Source organism: Panthera onca, chromosome A3, assembly GCF_046562875.1.
Source record: "Panthera onca isolate mPanOnc1 chromosome A3, mPanOnc1 haplotype 2, whole genome shotgun sequence".
Taxonomy (NCBI): Eukaryota; Metazoa; Chordata; class Mammalia; order Carnivora; family Felidae; genus Panthera; species Panthera onca.
In genome coordinates, this window is record NC_138341.1 from 78,648,697 (window position 1) to 78,665,627 (window position 16,931).

The 16,931-nt window shown below is 40.3% G+C and overlaps 1 protein-coding gene across 8 annotated transcripts in view; it reads left to right on the forward strand.

The window, feature by feature from the left end:
- Positions 1 to 16,931, forward strand: part of VWA3B (von Willebrand factor A domain containing 3B) — a 204,978-nt gene that overhangs the window by 106,780 nt on the left and 81,267 nt on the right. For all 8 annotated transcript variants that reach the window (XM_060608050.3, XM_081795290.1, XM_060608041.3 and 5 more), the window contains one exon: positions 9,954 to 10,052. In XM_060608050.3, coding sequence (XP_060464033.3) covers positions 9,954 to 10,052 — 99 coding nt within the window. The remainder of the gene's footprint in view (positions 1 to 9,953; positions 10,053 to 16,931) is intronic.

Genomic DNA, 16,931 nt, shown 5'->3' on the forward strand with positions numbered 1-16,931 from the left:
TTTAGATAAGCTTCTGTTCACAGCACACCATTTTCAGATATGCCCTTGGCTCTGATCTCACCGCTTTATGAAGACAAATGTCAAAATTTAATTTTTTTGTACTCAAACATTCATATTTGATCCTCCTGAAACCTCATTATTGTTTCAAATGATATATTGCAGCTATTTTTAACAGTTGACTTCGTTCAAAAGTAATGAACTGGTGGGTGGAAGCACACAGTACAGTGTGACTGGTTAAGACTGAAAGCAAGGAGGGAGAGAGTGGCGGAGGATACAGTGAGAAAGGGAAATAATTTCTTCAGGACTGCCTTTCATTGAAGAACTGCTCTTGGCACTTAGACTACTGGGAAGGAATTGCCTTTCCTTGAATTTTCTCTTATCATGAACTTACCTTCCTTTTTTAAAAAGGTCTTTTTCCAGAACCACAAGCATTCCAGATAGTTGAGATACACTAAAATTGAAACTAAGGGCTCTTCTCAAAAAGTCAAATGTAGATCATAAACATCTTTAAATAGTTCAGTGCCTGAGTGTCCCAGATTTGACAGGAAGCCACAAATGGACATTAGCAGAGCTCCTTGAATATCAGGACATACCAGATATGCTGTCATTGGGATATACCAGAGTTCCGTTAGGATTGATTCTTTAAAAATGGGAGAAGGAAGAAATATGTTCTGTAAGAAATTATGATGCCTTAAGATCTTGATCTAACTGGCTATCTTATGCTGGGAAAGAATATTCAATTCACACCCAACTTGATAAATTTCCAGGATTAGCCAGTGAAGTTACTTGGGATACATGTTCCTTCCTTTTATGGACTATAGGTGATTGTTAACTCAGAGCCCATTTATTTACAGTTGGTCATAACAGATATCATATATGCAGTCTCATTAGATTAAAACACTAACAGGTGCTGCTTTTTATAGAAATCACTAATGAATAGAACCAACTACCTGAATGGCTAAAAATATAACTAAAATAATTATTTGTAAAGTATAATTCTGTTATCTTCAAAAATCTTCATTGAGGCTCCCTTGCTTGCTGAATGTGCAAAATTTATTTTCAGGAAAACCACATTTCTCTATATTCTTTTGACTGGTCGGCTCAGGAATCAACCCAATAAATTCAGGATACCACTAGAGCTTCTGAAACTGCCTTGTGCTGGTGTTGGAGCAGTAGTTCCCCAAACAGGCCTAACCAGTCCTGAGGTCAGAGGAGCATAAGCTGGGGCTGAGTCTGCCCAGTAGTTGGGGGTGGGGGTCTGGCCCAAGGCTGGGGGAAGCAAGGAGGGAGCAGGTGCAGAAGAGGCACCAACTTCTGACCATCTTTCCCATGATTCCCAGTCTGGCTTTCTCCTAGCTTTTCTACCATCTTTGCAACAATCCCTGAACAGTGGGATTGTCAACAAGACTATTGAGATAGGGCCTAGAGAGAAGAGTTGTACTGTTTACCATCTGAGCTATATTTCTGCTGCCCAAATGTTGAAGCAGTTTTTTGGTGTTTTTTTTTTTAACTTTTTAATTTGAAATCATTTTGGGTTTATGAAAGAGTTGCACAGATAGTACAGAGGGTGCCTGTAATACCCTTTAGTTTCCCCTAATGTTAACATCTGACATAAACATAGTTTAATTGTCAAAACTAAGAAAATCACAGGGGTGCCTGGCTGGCTGAGTTGGTAGAGTATGTGACTCTTGACCTTGGGGTCCTGAGTTTGAGCCCCCGTTAGGCTTAGAGGCATTTTTTAAATGTTTATTTATTTATTTTTGAGAGAGAGAGAGAGAGAGCACAAGCAAGGGAGGGGCAGAGAAACAGGTAGACACGGAATCCAAAGCAGGCTGCAGGCTCTAAGTTGTGAACTATGCTGACAACTTAGAGCCTGACACAGGGCTCAAACCCATGAACCACGAGATCATGACCTGAGCCAAAGTCAGACCCTCAACCAACTGAGCCACCCAGGTGTCCTGACTTAGAGCCTACTTAGAGTAAATAAATAAATAAATAAATAAAATCTATTTAAAGCAAAACAAAACCAAAAACTGAGAAAATGACAATGCCATTATTAACTATATTACAGACTTCATTCAGGGTTCATTAGTCTTTCTACTAGTATTCCTGTTCTGTTCCAAGATCCAATCCAGGGTCCCATATTGCATGTATTTCTTAAAAGTTTTATTTATTTATTTATTTATTTATTTATTTATTTATTTATTTATTATTGAAATATAGTTGACATACAGTTTTATATTAGTTTCAGGTGTAAAATATAGTGATTTGACAATTCTCTACATTACTCAGTGCTCCACACAGTAAGAATAGTCACCATCTGTCACCATACAATACCATTACAGTATTATTGACTATATTCCCTCTGCTGTGTTTTTCATCCCCATGACTTAATTATTTGATACCTGGTAGTTTGTACTTCTTAATCCTGTTCACTTGTTTCACCTGTGCCCCCACATTACGGTTATAGTTGCAGTGTCTTCTCAGTCTCTTCCAGTCTGTAACACATCCTCAGTGATGCCTTGTCTTTCATGACCTTTTGATCATGTGTTTTGCAGAATGTCCTTCAATCTTGTTTCATCTGATGTTTTCTGATGGTTAGATTGAGGTTAGAATACTGCAGAGGTGATGTGTCCTTCTCAGTGCATCATGCTGAGCAGTACATTGTGGTGATACACCTTACTACTAGTGGTGTTAACTTTGATCTCTTGGGTAAGGTGGCATCTGATAGGTTTCTCCCCTGTAAAACTACTTTTTTTTCTTTTTATAGATAATACATGTTTTGGAGGAGATAACTTTGAGGCTATGCACATATCCTTTGTGTCTTGAACTTTTACCCACTAATTTTAGCACTCAGTGATGGATCTTCTCTGTAGCACTTATTAATGTGCTGTTCTAATGGTGACTTTCTATTCCCTCTATTCCTTTTACATTTATGTGTTGGAATTCTGTAATGAAGAACTTCCCCTTTCCCCCTCTTATTTATTCATTCAATCATATATTTATTTCATTATGGACTCATGGATATTTATTTACTGTTTCAGTAATAATTCAATACTATTGTTATTTATTTTGTTACCAAGCTTGTTCCCACTCTGGCCATTGGGAACTCTTTCAGGTTGCCCCCTGTGTTCTTCACATATGCATCTATCTTTTTTTTTTCCTTGAATACTTGTTTATTTTCTGGCACTATAGATATTTCATGATCATCTTATATTTTCCCACCTCAGTCCTGGAGTTTACCACTTCTCCAAGGAACCCTTGTTTCTTTTATTAGAAAGTGGTATTTGAAAACCAAAATCTGGGCACTTAGGTATGCTTATTGCTGCTACTGGACTCACTGCTTCTAGGCTCTCTCAGTGGACAGAGATGGGAAATATATGTATAATAGCCCATCAATCCATAAACATCTATATTCCTGTATCTATTTATCTATATTTTCATTAAAAAAGGAAAATAAGGGACGCCTGTGTGGCTTAGTTGGTTAAGCACCTGACTCTTGATATCGGCCAAGGTCATGATCTAATGGTCATGGGATTGAGCCCTGTGTTGGGCTCCGTGCTGAGTGTGGAGCCTACTTGGAATTCTCTCTCTCCCTTTTTCTCTGTCCTTCCCCCGCTCACACACATTCTTGTGCACGTACTCTTTCTCTCAAAAGTAAATAAATAAATGTAAAAAGATAAATAAAACCATGAGTTCATATTAATAACTCTTTACTCCAATCCAGAGCCACAGAAATTATTTGTAAAGAACGTATTTGCTTATTTTTAACTTCTTTGACCATGAAAAACCTGGTTTTCGTTATCTGTAATGTATTTAGTTATTTGTTCAACCCTGGTATACATATAGTTTCAGAATTTCTAACCCATACTCTGAGAAAAACACTTATCAGCTGGGGTACAGTGTTTACACATAGTTCTTTCTCTCTTTAGCCTTACACTATCCGGTCAAAAAACTGTTTCCTAAAGTTCTTAAAGTCAGGTACTTTTTTACTCAACTACCTCAGTGTGATTATATCATTCATTATTAATATGTTGACTTCCTCCCTCATCCTAATTGAATTATATTTTAATTTGCACACAGCAAAAGCACTCTTTTTGGTGTATAGATCTATGGATTTTGACAAATGTAGAGAGTCATGTATTTACACCTCTCTGACTGAAGGACTGGTGAAAGGTAGGCCCACCAAAGATCTAGTGGGACTCCCCAAACTCCACAACCCAGACCCTGACACGTAGTCTAGTTCATTGGAAGCAGTGGCAAGAGTAAAGCCATGACTGTCTCAGTCCCTGCCTTACAACTCAGATCCTGTCAAGTGGTCCGGTCTTCCAGCAGCAGCAAGAGCAGCAAAACTCCAGCTGCCCAGTTGCACAACCCAAGTCTGGCAGGCAGTCTGATCCACCAGAAACAATGGCAGCAGTAAAATCCTCAGCCACCCCAGCTTCTATGTCACAACATTGTGGCATGTATGAGCAGTCTGATCTTTGGCAGCAGTGACAGCGGCAATATCCAGACTCTCTTAGACTGCACTCCACACATGGGGTACTGGCAGGGGGTCCCATACAACTGCTGCAGTGGCAGCAGAAAAGTCCTGGGCATTTCTAAAACCAGGTCACCTGTAGATGGTGTGACCAGCCAGCAACAGCAGAGTCCCTGACTGTCCCAGCTTCACAACTGGGGCATCAATGAGAAGTCTAATCTTCCAACAACAGCAAAGGTGAATAAAGCCTTGTGTCTTCCTGCTCTCAACTCAGTGGCATAAGTAGAGCCAGGTTCAGCAGTTTCTGCTCTTATACCCCAGAAGGTCACCTAGCACCAATAGGCAACCCCAAAACATGGCTTTTCTGGGCTTCCCACAGACAACACCAAATAGGAACTGAGTGGGAGACCCAGCAGCGCAAGAGGAACAAAGCAGACCAGAGTAGGATTGCATAGAGTAGAAAATTAAATTGTCATTTGAACTAAACCCCAAAAAGGTAGGCTAAAATAAATATACTAAACCTGAACAGGGTGACTGCCTGCTAAATAACATTTAAATGGGAATAGTCTCCTAACATAGTGACCAAATTGTCCAGGACATAAAAACCACTCATCATACCATGATCCAAGAAATCCACATTTCAATGAGAAGAGCAAACCACTGATGCCAGTACCAACAGAGCCTCGGAGATCTCTGGGACAGTAAAAAAGATGTAATATTCATGCCATCATAATTCTAGAAAGGGTAGGTGAGTGTGGGACTGAAAATGTATTTAAAAAAAGCAATAGCTAGAAACTCCCCAAATTTGGTGAAAAACATAAAAACTACAATTCAAGAACCTAAGCAAACCCCAGACAGGGTAAAACCAAAGAAATCCATACCACAATACATTATATTTAATCTTCTGAAAAGTAAAGACAAAGAAAAATCCTAAAAACAGCCTAAGAGAAATAATGCATAAGCTATAAAGGAATACAAACTCAAACGGCAGCAGTTTCTCATCTGAAAGTATGAGACCAGAGGGAGGTGGCACAACATTTTTCAAGTGCTGAAAGAAAAGTACTGTAAGCCATGAATCGTCTATCTGGTGAAAATATCCTCCAGGGTTGAAGGAGAAGGAAAATGAAGAGAATTTATTGCTGGGAGACCTACCTTTAAAGAATGGCTACTGGAAACTCTCCAAATAGGAAGAAAGCTTGGACCTTCAGAAATGAAGGAAGAACAGTGGAATGGGTGAATGTAGAAGTAAACATAGGAGAGAATCTGTAACCTCATGAGTTGCTTTAATCATGTTTTATGGTGCAAGCAAAAGTTTAACACCATCTATATATATAATGAATATAGAGGAAATACTTCAGACAATTATATTTTTTTAAATGGCTACAGTAAAAGGACCTAAATGGAAGAATAATTTTTACACTTAATTTGAAGTGGTAAATTATCAGTATCATTGGACTGTGATTAGTTACACATATGCTTAAGAAAATACCTAGAGCAACCATGAAGAAAACTACATAAGACAATACACTCAAAAATATTACAAATAATCAGAATAGAACATTAAAAAATGTTCAAATAATCCACAGCAAGGCAAGGAAAAATAAGATAAATGAGAAACAGGAAATACACATAAAAACAAAAATGGGAAGCTTAATTAAATATCAGCAATTACATGTAAATGGTCTAAATATACCAATTACATGACAGAGATTGGAGAGTAGACAAAAACATGATCCAACTCTATGTGGTCTGTAAGAAACTCACTTCAAAAATAACAACATAGGTTGAAAGTAAAAGGATGGAAAAGATATATAAACACTAATTTTTTTTAATCTGGAGTAACTATGTTAATATCACATAAAGTAGACTTTAAAGCAAAGAGAATTGCAAGAGGCTTAACATGATAATAAAAAGATCAATCCAATGAGAAAATAACAATTCTGCCTACACTTGTGGTGAGCATAACATATAAACTTGTCCAATCATTATGTTGTACACCTGAATCTAATGTAACAGTGTGCGTCACCTATAATTTACAAAAAAGAAGACAAGAATCCTAAATATGTATGCACCAAACAACAAAGCTTCAAAATACATGGAACAAAATCTGATGGAGTCAAAAGGAATAATGGACAAATCAGCAATTATAGTTGGGGCCTTCAGTACCCCAGTCTTAGCAGTTGATAGCACTACTGAACAGTCAGCAAGGATTTGGAAGAACTGAACAATACCTTCAACTAGCCATATCTAATTAACATTTATAGAATGCTCCACCCAACAACAGAATACATATTCTTTTCAAACAAACATTGGACATTCACGTAAAGAGACATATCTTGAGTCATAAAACAACCCTTAGCAAATTTAAAAGAATTGATATCACAGAGTATGAAGTCACACAGATGTCTCCTGACCATAGTGGTATCAAACTAGAAATCAATAACAGAAAGACAATATGAAAATCTCAGGACACTTGGGAATTAAAGAACAGGCTTTAAATAATTCACAGATCAGAAAGAATGCCCCAAAGAAAATTTAAAATCTCATAGAACTTAATGAAAATTAAGCAAAATGTGAAAATTTGGGGGGATGAAGCTAACACAGTGCTGGGAAGGAAGTTAATGCACTAAAAGCCTACATTACAAAAGAGGAAATGATTTCAAATCACTGATCTTCATATATCAAGAACCTCTGGTCAGTCTTTTCAAGGATGTTTATATAGCAAACTGCCTGAGAAATTAGAGATAGTGTCTCCTTTCAGGGCAGAAGGTGATGTGTTGATTATCCAGTATAAAGATAATATCTAACTCCAGAGCAAAGGACAAGCATGCTTACAGTCCATTATAGAATATACAGTTTCCTAAGTTCAGGGTCCCTCTCCTTTAACGCAATCTACTGTGTGTGCAAGTGTCACTTAGCCTTCTTCACATCACTCTATGGGAATTGGAACTCAGGAAACTGGTGCCAAAAACTGACATTCTGGCTACTGCTATTGCTGTGAGTAGTAAAGTCCTTCGTCAGTGACCCAAGAGTCTTGAATCTTCTGCCAGCATCCATGTTAGTCTGCAAGTAAGGGAAAATAGCAGACGTTTCACAGTTCTTGATGTATATTCACTCAAAAAACCTATAAGCAAACATTTGTAACAGCTTTATTTATAAACACCCAAAATGGGAAATGACGCAGATATCCTTCAATAGGAAAACAATGGATAAACAATTTTACATCCATACATTGATATACTAGTCATCAGTAAAAAGGAACAAACTCTTGATTCATGAAATAACTTGGGTAAATCTTAAATACATTTTGGGAAGTGAAAGAGGCTCGACCCAGGAGGCTACATACTATGGGGAGGATGTAGAGGTTGGAATCTAGCTTCCCCACTTGAACTCGGAGGGGTGCAGCATCTCATTACTGCTGGGTGGGTGTGAGCGCTGTTGGGCAGGGAGGGCTTGTTACACTTGGTAAGGATGAGAGTCTTGGCTCACTACTTGGCTTTCTCTGCCACAACCCTGGTAGAAGTATCGGGGCACTTTATTCATTTATCTGACTTGACCTTCTTGGGTCCATGGGTTCATGTCTGTCATTGTTTTAGGGAAACTCTCAGCCATTCCTTTTTTCAAATATTTCTCCTATCCTGTTTCCTTTCTTGTGTTTCCAATTATGCACATGTCAGAATGTTTGATACCATCCCACAGCCCTTTGATGCTCATTTCTGTTTTGATTTTACTCTTTGTATTCATCTGCATTACTGTGTTTTTGATTTTTAGTGTTTCCATTCAACTGTTTCTTAAGGTTTCCATCCCTCTGCTGAAATTACCCATCTGGTCTTTAGTGTTGTTCACCTTTGCCATTAGAAGTTTTAGTATATTAATCACAGTTATTTTAAATTTTCTTTCAAATCGTTTCAACATCTGTGTCATATCTGAGTTTGTTTCTGGGGAGTGTTTTTGTCTCTTGGTAATATGTTGTTTATTTCTTTTTAGTATGCTTTTTTTGTTTTGTTAAAAGCTGGACTTCACATGTGGTATATAGAGACTGAGATAAATATTATTTATGTCTGGAAATGAGCATACCTTTCTTGTTGAAGGCAGAGGGGTAAAATTAATCCGGAGTTGGGCTACGTTTGAGGTTTGTTACCGTTACCATGTGCACCAGGCCCCTCACATTTTTGTAGTACTTGGGATTAGGGTGGGGGATGATATGCTAGAGACTTGTTTGTCAGTGTCTGCTCCACCCTGTGATTTTGATTTTCCCTTCATACTGGGCCTCACACTGTAACTCTCTTACCAGTTCCTTGCCAGTCAGTGTTGGTAGGGGAACGGAGGGTGGGTGTTCTCTGAATGAGCCTTACTCTTAGGCAGGCTGGTGTCCCAGAGTCTAGGGAGTGTGTTTTTCTCAGTAGTTCTGAGCCCAGAACCCTGTTCCTTTTCCAGGAGTGGAGGGTTTGGAGAACTTCCCCCAGCTCTCCTGGATTTTCACCAGTACCCTAAGGGTAACTCTGTTTGTTGCCCTTCCTCCCCGCCCCCCACCACACACACAGATACATACACACACACATTAGGGCTTTTGTCCCGAGGGTGGGGTGAGATGGAGGAGAAGGGTCCCTGTGTCACTGTTCTCCCCCAGTTCTGCACCATGTGGGAGACATTCTTGAGCACCCTGTGGGCTTTGTGGTGAAAAAGCCTCCAAGAGAGTGCAGATTCCCCTATATTTGTGGCCTGTGGACCTTTACCTTCTCACCAGTATATACCTGGCTAACCTCTACCAGTTCACCAGTCACCCCAGCCAACCTCTTCTTACTAGTGTCTGCCGCATCTCACCCCAGAAGCCAGTGCTTGCATCTCGCCAGTCTCTGCACATGCCTGTCTGTCCTCACATTTAGGGCAAGTTGATTGCCCTGTGACCTAAGCACTCTAATGAGCCTAACAAAAGGCATTTACTTGCTGTTTGTCTGGCTCCTTTTTGTTACAAGGCTGGCAGTGGCATTCTTTCCAATGCTCTACATCCTTGAGCAGAAACTGCAGGGGTTTTAAAAACTTAACAGTTTCTTTGCTGTACCCCAGATTGCTGATGTTAACACACTCATGTTTGAATAAATCCTGGTTTGCCCTGCCAGGCTTATATTCAGACTGTATGTTTAAGCTGTGTTGACAGCCGAATGAACAGTAACTGAGTTAGTTACACAAAGATAAAGTTGCATTAAGAACTCTGTCGTCAGGACAGGAAATCCATAGTCCTGGCTTCTAGCTGTCCTGGAATTGTCTGGATAGAGGCTTTTATAGAACACCCAGGGATTTGGCTCCTTGGAATTCCTGGGCTTAAATTATTATCTCGATATAATTTTATCTTTTATTTTGCAAGTACTTTTCTATCTTTTTTTGGAAGCAGAAAATAACTTGTTTGTGAGATCTGTTTTGAGACTCAAGTATGTGCTTGGTATCTTTCTCTCTCTCTCTCTCTCTGTTATAGATTGGAAGTTCCACAAACACCCTAAATGCTCTGCAAATTGCTTTCGCTGATGAAGAAACACAAGTAATCTACCTTTTGACAGATGGGAGACCTGATCAGGTACTTACCAAAGTTGGGGACACAGACAGATTCACCGGTACCCTTTGAATGCTGAGAATGAGTTTGAGGGACTTTTATAACTGCCATTGAAAAGCTGTTGAGAGATGGTTCCTTGGCTTAGGGACCCAGAACTGAGGTGAGAAAATACACTGAGGAATTCTTTTGTCTGCTGAAATGCAGAGGAGAATTTATGTGACAGCAAATGTTGTCTGGTTAATGCACCACACACCCACAGGCCTGGAGACCAAACCCATGAAAGGAGATATCCACCTTCCACTGAGGACTGGTTTATGTTTTATTACAAACTAAGAGTAAGGAGATTCTTTTTTATTTATTTTTTCCTTCAGGGACTCCAAATCTAAACATGTCACTGCACAATGTCCTTGGTTTTACCCCTAATTTTAACTTAGTAATCACTTAAACAAAAGCATGCCTTTCTAGTGAAATGTTCTTTGTTTTGCTTAGCCTGACTGGAAAATATTTGAAAAGTTTTAGTGGAGTCTGTTCATCTTCTTTTGAGCTTTGTGAATGAAAGACTAATGCTCTGGGCATTAAATAAACATACGGATTTGCAGGCCAGTACAATGTAAATTAACCGCTGAAGTGAATTAGTATCAACTTGCATCCTTCATTGTGAGGTGTTTGCATGTGAAGAGTGCTAGGCAAATACTGTAAAATATCCTACGTCAAATGGTCCAGGGCTTAAATAGTAAAGCAACTGGATTTTATCACAGCATTAGATTTATGGCAGAGAAGTTATATGTAAAGTGAAATTTTATTTTGAATGATTTTCCAATCAACTTCACTATGCTTTCTGTTTAAAAGCAATTTATTGTGCTTTGCTTATGCTCCATGTGTGGTGCCAAGGTTTGAGGCTACAATGATGAATAACATCTTACCCCTGCCTTAGGGGCACTTACACTTTGGAGGATGTGCTGGACATATATGGTTAACTGTGATATGACACAGGGTGTGGGGTTGTTTGTGCTGTGAGATGTCTGGGAGCTGAGTGATGAATTCTGCTGTACAAGATGGAGAGAAGGCTGGGAAAGAGTCCACTGAGGAGGGGGCATTTGAGCTCTGTCTGGAAAGAGGAGAAGTAATTTCCTTTTAAATTATTTTTTTATGTTTATTGACTTTTGAGAGAGGGAGAAAGAGAGAGAGAGAGAGAGAGAGAGAGCTGGGTAGGGACAGGGAGAGAGGGAGACACAGAATCTGAAGCAGGCTCCAGGCTCTGAGCCGTCAGCACAGAGCCTGATGTGGGACTTAAACTCACAAACTGCGAGATCATGACCTGAGCAGAAGTCAGATGCTTAACCAACTGAGCCACCCAGACACCCCAGGAGAAGGAATTTTCTAAATAGAGATTATTGGTGTCTTGGGCAGAAGGAACAGAAGTGTGGAAGTATGTGGGCTACCCAGAGAAACAATTTGAGAGCAAGGGCAATGACAGAAGAGTGTCAGGGCTGAGGCTGGAAAGTTTGGTTGAGGAAGATTATGAAGGTCCTTGACGGCCACCTGGAAAGAGTGAGTGGGTTTTACCACAGTAGGGCCTGTAGTGGGGCAGGTGGTCCCATTCACCTGTACTTCAGAAATGTGCCTCAACAGTGCGAGGGAAAGACTAAATCTAGATGGGAGCTGGTGAGGGCCTACCTCAGGTAGGAAACAGAAGTGGGGAGGAGAGGACTCTCCTCAGAGATGAGATAATAGAAGTAGCATCAAAGGATGTGGGGACCAGTTTGGGAGCAGAGGAGGATGGAGTGAGGAGAAGATAGGACCAAGAGAGAAAGGCATCATGATTACTGATATCTGGTTTATAATGATTATGTTAGTAACTGATTTAAATTTAAATTTAAAGAAGAAGCAAGCTTGGGAGTTGCTGATGGAAAAAGCTGAGTTTGAGCACCTGTAGTCCATGGATGTCCAGAAGCCTCTAAAAATATGGGGCTGGTGTTTGAGGAATATGGGGGCTAGAGATTATGATTTGAAGGTTATCTGGACAAGGGGTCTTTTCTTTTTTAATAAACTCTTGCTGATTTTACTCTTTGCACTATAGGCAATTTAGAAAATATAGATAAGCATATAAGCATAAAAAAGAAAATTTAACTCAGTCATAATTCAATTTTGTTTTGCTTTGTTTCATCTAATATATGCATTTTTTGGCAAGTCATGAGAAATTCTTCCAAAACATCATTCACAATGACTCCATCATATTCCATTATATAAATAAATTTAATATAACTTCTACCTTGGAAATTAATTTTGTTTATTTCATTTTGAATAGTAATGAGTGTAGTGTAATAGTATACCATTCACATGGTATTACAAAGGTATACAAAGATATACCTAGTTACAAAGGTATAAAGGGCATGCAGAGAAAATTCTCCTTCCTACCTCCTGTTCACTAGCTAAGAGGCAATGTATGTTACCAATTTCTTGTATCTTCTTTCAGGGATTGTTATGCAAGCAGAAGTGTATTTATATATACTCCCTTTCATAAATATATAAATGATAGTGTATTCTGCACCTTCATATAAAACAATATACCTTGGAAATTGCTTACTATCATTTCATAAAGAGCTTCCTCATTTTTTATAGGTGCCTAGTATTCCATCACATGGCTAAGTTATTTAGCCATGTGTCCTGGAGATGGACATTGAAGTTGTTTTCAGTCTATTTTATTATTATATTATTCAGTGCTTCTGTTATACACGATGCTGCAAAAGTAACTGTTCACATGTGTTTTGCAGATGTATAGCTATAGCATAAATTCTGAACAGTAGACTCAGTACAAAGGTATATGTTTTGATAGATACTTCCAAATATCCCCCAGAGAGGATGGACCAAGTAACACTCCTGCTAGCAGCATATTGGGAAGGATTCTTGTCCTATGGTCCACCATCTTGGGAAGGAATCTTGACCTACAGTCTATCATTACTTCTGAGAGTCTGGAATCTTCCGAGAGTATATGCAGAATGTCCTTGTACATTTCTCTGGGGAGAAGATCTCTCGGTTTCATCAGAGGGTCTGTGGACCACTTAAAGATGAAGGACTAAGGATATGGATGATAATTGGAATTAGAAATATACCGGCGACCCAAATAGTAATTTATAAACTCCTAGTTAGGCATTTTATGTTCATATCTGCCTTTTCCTCACATGCAGTCTATTTCTCTTGCATTATCCCTCAGATTCTCTCAAAAAAGCAAACGAATATTTGATATTCATGTTCTGTGTAGAGGACATTAAGATGTATCACACAATCTCAATTTCTTTCTGAATTTTCACTGACTTTGTAGGACCTGAATATGTAAGGCCAATGCTATTATTCCCGATACTCAGCAGAATTTTCTGCTTGAAAGCATACACAGAGATGCTATTCAGGATTTAATTCCATAGATACCAACTTACTGCTTGTTTGTTAAATGTCTGGGGAAGAATTAAACAGCAAGACAAGTCTTAAATTAACCAAGTGAAAAGAATTCTAGCAATATTCATCTTCATTAAAATGGAATTTATAGGTGTCCTTTGATGGGCATCTCTAGGTGCAAATGGACACCGCAGGGCCTCTGCCAGGAGCAGCCCAGCACATCTTTGGCCATTGTCATTTTGGGACTTCTTTGAAGTTAGGGACTTACCCTGGTAGGAATCAAGAAAATGGGAGTGAGGAAGGCTTTTGCACCATTCCAAACAAAGAGAAATGAGTAAAGCCTAATATGAGGTATACCAGGGGTGGGGACATAGAGAAGGCACAGAGTGAGCCACCTGCACAGCCAAACCTCCTTCAGGCAGTTGGGAGAACTGATCCTTGCCTTTCTTGCCACCCCAGTTGACATTTGTGGCGAAAGGGTCATCTGGCTACTGTGTAGACTCAGAGAAGAGAGAACTGGGGAGAGTCTCTCAGGCACACTGCTTGGCCTCATTTAGGGATTGAAGGGACCTCCATGGGGAACATATGAAGGAGTCTTGGGCTGTGAAAGGCTTCCTCAATGTCATGCAGGGGTTCCACATGGAAAGGCCTCGCTACTTTCTTAGACACAGAGCTGCTAGAATAAGTGTGTGGAAGGAGTCAGGGTCAGTCAGGCTGGTGTGCGTGAAAGGTTTACTTCCATGTTCTGAGTCTTCTCTTCAAAGCTGTGAGAACATAAACTAGGGAAAGGAATCCTTGAGTGGGGTGCAGGCAGGAGGTCAGGAATGGCCGGTGTCTGTTGCAGGGATGGAGCTCCTTCTGCAGTCCAGGTTTGCCCGCACCCTCTGCCTAGCTCTCCCAACGCCACATTGGGTCCAGTTTAGCAAACACTACCTGAGGCTGGGTGAAGGTGGGGGGTTCACGAGAATACACTAACAGACTTTCTTGTGCCCGTGCTCTCTTTAGCTGTATGGAATGACAGAAATAGCTTTGGAGCTAGAGAACAGGGTTCGAAGCTCATCCCCAGCACTGCCCATCTGAATGACCTTGGGCAAGTCCTCTACTGTGAATTTCCTCATCTGTGGCTTAGAACTAATACTCCCTATTCATGAGTAAATGAGATGATGTTCCCATGAATGCATTCCACAGATATTTACTGAGTACCTTTTATGTGCCAGGCATTGCTATCAGTCTAGAATACAGTGGTAAGCAAGATGAACCTGTCTTCAGTGAAACTTATGTTTTATAGGGAAATAGGCAATGAGCAGATAAATATATGAAAATATCAGGTAGCATATGAAAAGCTGAAAATGCTACCCACAGTACCTGGCACCCACAATCAGTACTAAATCAATGTTAATTGCTTTCCCTTCCCAAATATATCAGCTATAAGTCAATACAGGAATAGTTCCTGGCTAAAACTCTACAAAATTAACAGAATTTAGGTCTAGCATATAAGAGACTCTTAAAAACTGAGAACAAACTGAGGGTTGATGGGGGGTGGGAGGGAGGGGAGGGTGGGTGATGGGTATTGAGGAGGGCACCTTTTGGGATGAGCATTGGGTGTTGTATGGAAACCAATTTGACAATAAATTTCATATATTGAAAAAAAAAAAAAAAGAATTTAGGTCTAGCATATCCAGTCTGGTATCAGGGGTAGTGGCCAGGAGTCCCTGGTAAGAAACAAGGATAACGATAGCCCCACCTCAGAGGGTTGTAGGGAGGATGCAGGCAGAGAGCACAAGCAGAGCTCTTAGTGCTTGGTATACAGTATGTACTCAGAGATGGAAGGTAGGCTGAAGGGAGGGGAGGCAGCAGAGAGGACTTTGCTCTGTGCTTGCAGTTGACAAGAGGGATGAGGTCAGCTCAGTTAAGTTGCTGTTTGGTTAGGAAACCAGCTGATGGCCAGAGGGGAGAGAAGAGAAAAAAGGACGAGAGGTGGAGGTGGGCTCATGGGCAGGGGCAGGCTCAATTGCTGCAGCCAGATCCAGAGACTGAGGCTGTGTGTAAGTGGTGGTTGGAATGAGGCCAGACCCTGGGGGACCACTTAACCAGTCACCTCCCTGGGTGGTGTGTGAGCTGCACAAGGCCAGCCATTGGTGCATCCCGAGTCCTCTCTCCCTTATCACTCTGCCTTTCCAGGGCTCATAAGATGAATATAGGAAGGGTTAAAGACCAAATGATAGGAACTAGAAGCAGAGAATAGAAATTGGCTGAAGGAGCCAGCAAGTTGGGTCAATCAAAGAGGGACTCCTGGCACTTGGAAACTCAGAGGAAGTGGGGACAGGACAATCAGAAGCAGTTTCTGAAGGTTCCTAGCTGGGCTGTGGTTGTGGTGGTGGAGAGATGACAGAGGAATTCATCAGTTCATCTTTTCGGAGAGCCAGATAATGTTACCATTACTTGAGAGTCGATCCTTACCAAGAGACAGTTTTATTGCAAATGAGGGGAACAAACAATCTGGCATTGCTTCTAATACCAAAAATTGGCTTTGAATTCCAGTCCTACCATGTAAGAGCTTGATGACCCTAGGAAAATTAATCTTTCTGAGTCTCAGTTTCTCCTTTGTCTGTGGAGCCCATACCCAGTGGGCCGATTAGGGTTGCATGTTACTGGGGAGAAAAGCAGAGGAGCAGACAAATGACTGTAACAATGGAGAGATTTATGTTCCTATGGATAAGAAACCCAGGGGTAGGTAGTCTAGAGTCTATAGCTACTCATGGATGTCTCCAAGAAAACAAACTTCTTTTTATGTTCATTCTCTACCATCTTTGTTTATGATTTCCACCCTCATGGTTGTAAGATGGCTGCTCCATCTCTAGGGGGTGTCCATTTTCCAGGGGGTGCAGATGGAAAGGGGAAGGACATTAGTGTTGTTGTTGTTCTTGTTGATGTTGTTGTTGTTAAATCTTTGCCTTTTTACTAGAGGAAAGGAATCTTTCCCCTGGGACTTCCACCTGTATCTCAGTGGACAGAACTGGGTCATATGGCCCATTCTAGCTGCAAAAACATGTCAGAAGATGAGTTTTTATGTGTATATAGTTGTTTGTTTGTTTGTTTTTTAACTGGGCATATTACTGTCATGAAAAGAAAACCAGGGCTCTGCCAGTAAAAAAAAGATGGGAGGAACTGATATTAGTAGACAACTATCTGTCTTTCCAGCACTGCCTCACAGGATGATTGTGAGAACTAACTGTCATGTTATGCTCCCAGCAGAGTGCCTAGCACGTACAAGGACCCTCAATAACTGTCTCTTCTTTCACTCTGTGGGAAACTCATTGACCATGGCCTTTCTGAGGCTGGAAATTGCTCTTTTGGGGTAGGTGCTTTGGAAGCCACCTTGAGATCCAGTGGCCTCACTCTCTAGAATCCCAATAGCAAGGATGTTTTACCCTGATACTTTCAGTGCTCTAAAATATAACCCAGCACTTTATTATTATTTTTTTAATATATGTTAAGTTTATTTATAGT